Source organism: Vicia villosa, unplaced genomic scaffold (genome assembly GCF_029867415.1).
Source record: "Vicia villosa cultivar HV-30 ecotype Madison, WI unplaced genomic scaffold, Vvil1.0 ctg.000060F_1_1, whole genome shotgun sequence".
Classification (NCBI taxonomy): Eukaryota; Viridiplantae; Streptophyta; class Magnoliopsida; order Fabales; family Fabaceae; genus Vicia; species Vicia villosa.
Genome location: NW_026704990.1, coordinates 200,035 through 206,378, shown reverse-complemented (window position 1 = coordinate 206,378; position 6,344 = coordinate 200,035). Strand labels below are relative to the sequence as shown.

General features: G+C 30.9%; 1 protein-coding gene across 1 annotated transcript; it reads left to right on the top strand.

Moving 5' to 3' along the window:
• Positions 1-1,420: 1,420 nt before the first annotated feature.
• LOC131623311 (dof zinc finger protein DOF1.7-like) lies at positions 1,421-3,131 on the top strand. The gene has a single exon (XM_058894313.1). It carries the CDS (start codon positions 1,890-1,892, stop codon positions 2,574-2,576), a length of 687 nt encoding a protein of 228 aa, XP_058750296.1. The 5' UTR covers positions 1,421-1,889; the 3' UTR covers positions 2,577-3,131.
• Positions 3,132-6,344: the final 3,213 nt, after the last annotated feature.

Here is a 6,344-nt window from a genome sequence, read left to right as displayed (position 1 = left end):
TTGTATTTCAAATAATATATTTTTAAAATAATTTTTACTGTATTTTGATTCTATAAGAAATGCCTTAGCTATTTGTAATTTGTTAGTACTATTTGTAGTTGGTGAATTAACTGAGATGATTAATTTGATAGAGACATTTATGTTATTTTAATTAACTGATTTTGTGTTTGAAGATTATTAAGTCTAAAAGTTTGTTCTGACTATAAAAAGGTAGATTTTGAATTTAAAAGTTTAAAATTTATTTATTATTTTATAGGTTTAATTACAATTTTGGTTTCTCTATTTTGTTTTTTTTTCAATTTTAGTCCCTCCATTTTTAAAACTATGATTTTGATCCTCCTTTTGAGTTTTTTTATTAAAAAAAATACAGGAATAGGGACTAATTTTGAGAAAAAAATAAAATAGCGGGACGAAAATTGCACAGAAAACTTAAAAAATAAGTAAAATAATAATTTTTAAAATAGAAGATCAAAATCAAGAAAAAAACAAAATAAAGGGATTAAAATTGCAATTAAACTATTTTATATGGAAACAAATGTTAATTGTTTACAATGTTTTTGAATGATTTCTTTTATATATTTATAATAATAATAATAATATTATTATTATTATTATTATTATTATTATTATTATTATTATTATTATTATTATAGCATAAAGTGTTGATTTTTTTTATGAGTGAACTCTTCCATTATACTAGTACTATATTTAAATTGATGAGAAAAAATAAAAAAGAATACAATAAAATAATTTATGCTTTATTGTTTGAAATGATATAAAGATGATTTAATCAAAATATTTAAATTTTATTATTTATTTTTATTTTAGTATGATATAGTATCAATTTTATTTTATTATATAATAAAATGTTAAAATGATAAAATTAGATTTATATTCAATTATATATATTTTAAAATATTTAAATATAATTTCAAACTATGTATGTTTTAAAATTAGCTTAAAGACTTAAAAATATAAAATTATCATAAATTTATAAAAAAATGTTTTTAATCATTAGCTAAATTTTTAATTATAAAATTTTATTTTTTTATATCAGTAATATTGTAATGCAAAGCTCTCACAAAAAATCACATGCATTAAAATAAACACATTTTTTTACAAATTTTTTACAACAAATTTCTATAAATGTTGGTAAAAGTTAGAAAAATATTACAATAAAAAATCTTGCTTGTAATATTTATGTTTAAAAAATCTTGAAGAAAATTAGAGAAAAAAATATTAAAATATGTTTAAAAATTCATTTTATTTCTAAAAGCACATTCTTTATTTTAAATGAATTTAATTTTTAAAAAATAGAACTTATTTTAGATATGCCATTCAATCCTTCTAGTGTGAATACTCTAAATCAAAGAGAAAACAGAGTATTGTGATTCTATTTGAAGACTCAACTTGTGGTCATAGTTAACTCATCTTCCTCCTCCAAAATATCCTATATAGATCTCTCTCCCATCTTCTCTTAAATGTTACATCTTTTGTGTTCAATGTTCTCAAAATCAAACTCTCACAATTTTCCACTTATCCATAAACTTCCAACACTTTCTCAATATCAAACTCTCAAATTTCTTCTTAATTCTAAAATTTTCATCAAATTTTAGTTATTGAGCTATTATAAGTCCTAATAAACATAACCCAAGTTTTTGTCCTCTTGTTATTTTCTCATCACTTTTGGTTCTTCTTTTTTTTGCCACATCTTCAAAACCCAACATAAATAGCAACCCATTTCCCCCAAAAGTTCAATTTGGATCTTACCACACACAACAAATCTCCAATCCCTCCAAAGCTTTGAACTTTATTGAAAAATCAACCAAAAATTTCAAAACCCTAATTTCACATTTCACATCAAGCTCTCACCTTTTAGTCACAAAAAGATGCAAGACCCAACAACATTTCAACCCATGAAACCAAATTTCCCTGAACAAGAACAACTCAAATGTCCACGTTGTGAATCAAGCAACACAAAATTCTGTTACTACAACAACTACAACCTCTCACAGCCACGCCATTTTTGCAAGAACTGTAAAAGGTATTGGACCAAAGGTGGTTCTTTGAGGAACATTCCTGTTGGTGGTGGAACACGAAAAGTCACAAAACGTTCTTCAAATCCCAAACGTTCAACAACAACTACGTCTTCATCTTCTCCATCACCATCAATCACTTCTTCAGCTCAAGCTTCTTCAGCTCAAATTTCTTCAGTTCAAGCCTCTTCTGTTCCAGACTCTGACCCGACCCAGATTCGTATTGACCCGGTTGAGCCAAGTTTTGGTGGAGGGAGCTTTAGTTCGCTTCTTGCATCAACTGAGCGGTTCGGGAACCTTTTTGAGGGTCTGAATTCAAATGGGTCGGGTTTAAAAATGGTGGAAATGGGTGAATTTGGGGAGAATTTGAATCATGACCCGGTTATGAATTCGGATTCGGGTCACACTCATAACCCGAATGTTAGAAATGGTGAATCAGAGATCTTTCTTGGTTTGCAAAGTGGTGATACAAGTTGTTGGAATGGGAACCATGGTTGGTCTGATCTTGCAATATACACACCTAGTTCAACTTATCAGTAGAAGTGATTTGAAAAAAAGTTAAGCTTTTTTTTGGCTTAATTTAGTTTCTTAATTATGCATCATTTTGCTTCCAATATTTATACTCATATATACTATGGTTTTGTAAAGAGTTATATTATTTGTTTAAGTTTATGGATTTGTATGCCATGGAGAATCATGCATCAAAGGGTCACTAAATCAGTAACCTCTAGCTAGGTGAATGTTATTTTCCTTCTCTTTTTCCTTTTATATATATATATTATATAGTGAATGGTTTTTGTTGTTTACCATGATGAAGATTGGAAGTAAAAAAATTCAGTTTTGTGTGGAGGGGGTGTAATGTGAATGGTACTTTGGTGATTAGGATGATAATGTATTTTGGTGTGTTTCATCTAGCTTTTGAAGGATCCATGGTCCATGGATATATGAAGTTTGCATGAAAATTTGTTGATCATTGACCTAGTTAGCCTTATGTGTACCTTGTCAATTAAGGGTATGATAATTGACATATTGTTTGTTTCTTTTTCCAAATTTTCATCTTGATGATTGTTAATTTGATGAATCTTTCTCTACAAATGGACTTATTTAAGTATTCCTTTGGAAATTTGTATCATGTCCTTTATTTTTCTCTTCATCTTTTTCCAATCTCTCTTAACTTTACTTTTTATTTTTTAAATTTTTTTGATTTTGTTATTTTTAATAAAAAATGAGTAAAATTAAGAGAGTGAAACATATATTTATGATTTCTCTTATTGTTTATTATTTATTTATTTTAAATAGTGTGAAATTTCTGGATTTGGATCCTCTCATGCTTTTTCTCTCATGTTTCTATCATGCTTCAATCTCATCCATTGATTCATCTTTTTCTCTCTCTTATTTGTACCATAAACTTTCCTTTGTGTAACATTTAACCATTAGATTGGAAAAGGAGAGGGGGCATGACCAAAAGAACATGAGAGGATCCAAATCCGAAATTTCTATCTCACGTGTATGTTCTCAGTATATCCTCCAGTCACTAATATAAGTAAGATTTATCTTTTTTGGGGTACATTTGTCTGTGAAAGTATCTAGTCCATATATAAATTAGATGTATTAAGAGTCAAATGTATTACAAACATTAAAAATTACTTATTATATTAATGAGATATATTAACAATCAAATGAATTATATAAACAAAAATTTACTTATAATAGTGACACTATACTTTAAACTAGGGGTGGCAAAACGGGTCGGCCGCCCCGCCCACCGTCCACCCCGTTTTATGTCCGCCAAAAAACGAGCGGGACGGGCATGCCCTTAAGTAAAATGGGCATCACAATCATGCCCGCCCCGCCAAGATGGCGAGTTGGCAGGCGGCGGGCTTACCCGTCCATTTTTATTTATATTTTTTTAATAGATTAATATGTTTTTTTTACCTTTTAATTAAACAATTTTTTATAAAAGTAATTTTTTAACAAATTTATTCTAAAAAATATTACATATATTTATAAATAAATGTATAAAATAAACCATCAAGAATTGCAATTACTAGAATTAACTAAAAAAAGAGTGAGTTTTGGAGGAGGAGCGGGTTTTGGCGAGCGGCGGGCTTTGGCGGGGCGGGTATGTAGCATGAAGACCACATTGTCAGAGAGAGAGAGAAAAAATGATTTTAGAGTTGAACCATCACCTCTAATTAGATCATTACAGATATGGCAATAGAATTTGTATCCATGAATACTTGCATGAATCTATCATGAGTTTTAAAATAGAAAATGGTGTAGGCTTTAAAAAAGTTTATTTAATTAAACAAGACTATTATATATGTCATTAAATTCTTAAAAGTTTGCTAGAGTGAATTATTTAAATAAATATAAATAATTTTATTAATATTGTGTTATATTTTAATCTTTGAATAAACATGCAAAAATAAAGTTTAATTATTTTGAAGAATTGGTAAAATTAAGCTGAAAGCACTTTTTGACTAATATCATTAGTTGATTTTATAACTTCTCAAACACAAATAGTCTCACAAACTTTTTGCTACAAGATAAATTCCAACAAATTAAGAGAATTCCCTAACTCATCCCATGCATCTCTCACGTATCATCGAATTGACAAAATTGTCGTCGTGTTTTCCGTAGATGCATCTCCTGAAGCACTCATTTTTTTGTTTAACGTTGTTTTGTTCGTAGATGCACTTACAGAAGACTTCCGTAGATGCATCTACCGAATCAGCCCAGACTTAGAAAACCAGAACAACATCATTTTTAACCATAAAAGACCTATGCATTGATTCATTGATTAATCGGCATTACCACGAAATTTCCAACAAAAAATTAAAAAAACTAAGAGATCTAAGAAATTACAACGATTAAAACAATGATATCTGATCCATGCATCATTTGAATGCAATCCATGTCAAATTTCACTTTATCCCACCAACGTTTCTTTTCTCCGGTCATAGAAGAGGTCATTGTTTTAAGTCTTTGGATCCTTCTGATGACTTCGCCGGATTTGTAATCCCCCTCTAAAAAAGACATGATAGTCCTCTTGAGTTGGTCGAAGGAATGAATATTCCAAAACTTAACCGGCACGGAGGGTTTGACGGGAAAGAAAATGACATGCCCTTCCCTTATGTGATATTCCGATTCAGGATCGGGACGCTTGGATGATGTTCGCTGCCATGATTCTAGCCTTATGCGAGACATTTTTGTGTTTGTGTTTGGGGTTTGTGTATGTGTTTCTGTGTAACGCAAACCTAGAAAACCCAAATTTATAGAGGCCTTTGGAGACTATGGACCACACAATCTCTGTCACAGAACGTTCCATAGATATATCAACGGAAGGGCCATAGATTTCTCCGTTTTGTAGATGCATCTACGGTAAACACCCATAATTTTCTATGTAAACACCCTTCCGTAGATGCATCTACAGAAGTTTACCTGTTAGTTTTTTGGCTGAACAGAAGACAGTAAGCAGCAAGTTTCACCGTTTTCCCACCTTCGGTCGCTACTTGTTTCGTCCCACAACGGGTTTAACCTTCTCACATTACATGATATGTGATATCGACAAAGTAATGCATCAAAAGAAGGAAATATTGTTGCTATCGCATTCATCAAAGCGGGGTCGTAGTCTGTAACAATCTCCTTACGCATTCCGACTTGTTTCTTCAAAAGTGAGCGACACACCTCCAATGCCCCCTAAAATTATCTTCTTTTTCACACTCCAAACAAGCAAAACCAACGACAAATGTCTTCTCGGTGAATAAACACCGACCATCTCAAATAATGAGTGTCGATACTTGTTGGTCATGTAGGTAGAATCGAGAAGGAGCACTATCGATAAAGTGTTAAATAAATTTATCGAATCCCGAGGACTCCAAAAAATATCTGTACCGCAACAGATATTTGTTATCATCCAACATTTTCAACAATTGTTGCATCTCGCTCCTATTTCCCCAACTCGCCTTATTATTGCGGTACCGTTGATTATACACTTGCCTTATGAAAAGTTTGAAGAAATGAAATAATGAGGGGAGTGATCATGCTGGTTCAAACTATATCAGACACTTCCGTAGATGCATCAACGGAATAATGTGGCGCTAAACTATTCCGTAGATACAGCTACGGAAGCGTCACTGAACTAATTTTATGTGATTTTTTTCTCCATATACACTAGTTTATTACGCTTCCGTAGATGTATCTACGGAAGAAATCAAGTTTTTTCAAAATATGGGGTGCTTCCGGATGTGCATCTACGAAAGCTGGGGACAAAACTAGAATTTCGTGTGGTGTTTAAGAGATCCA

Coding starts and splice junctions, on each gene's coding strand:
- LOC131623311 (XM_058894313.1), top strand. CDS start 1,890: ATGCAAGACCCAACAACATTTCAACCCATGAAACCAAATTTCCCTGAA.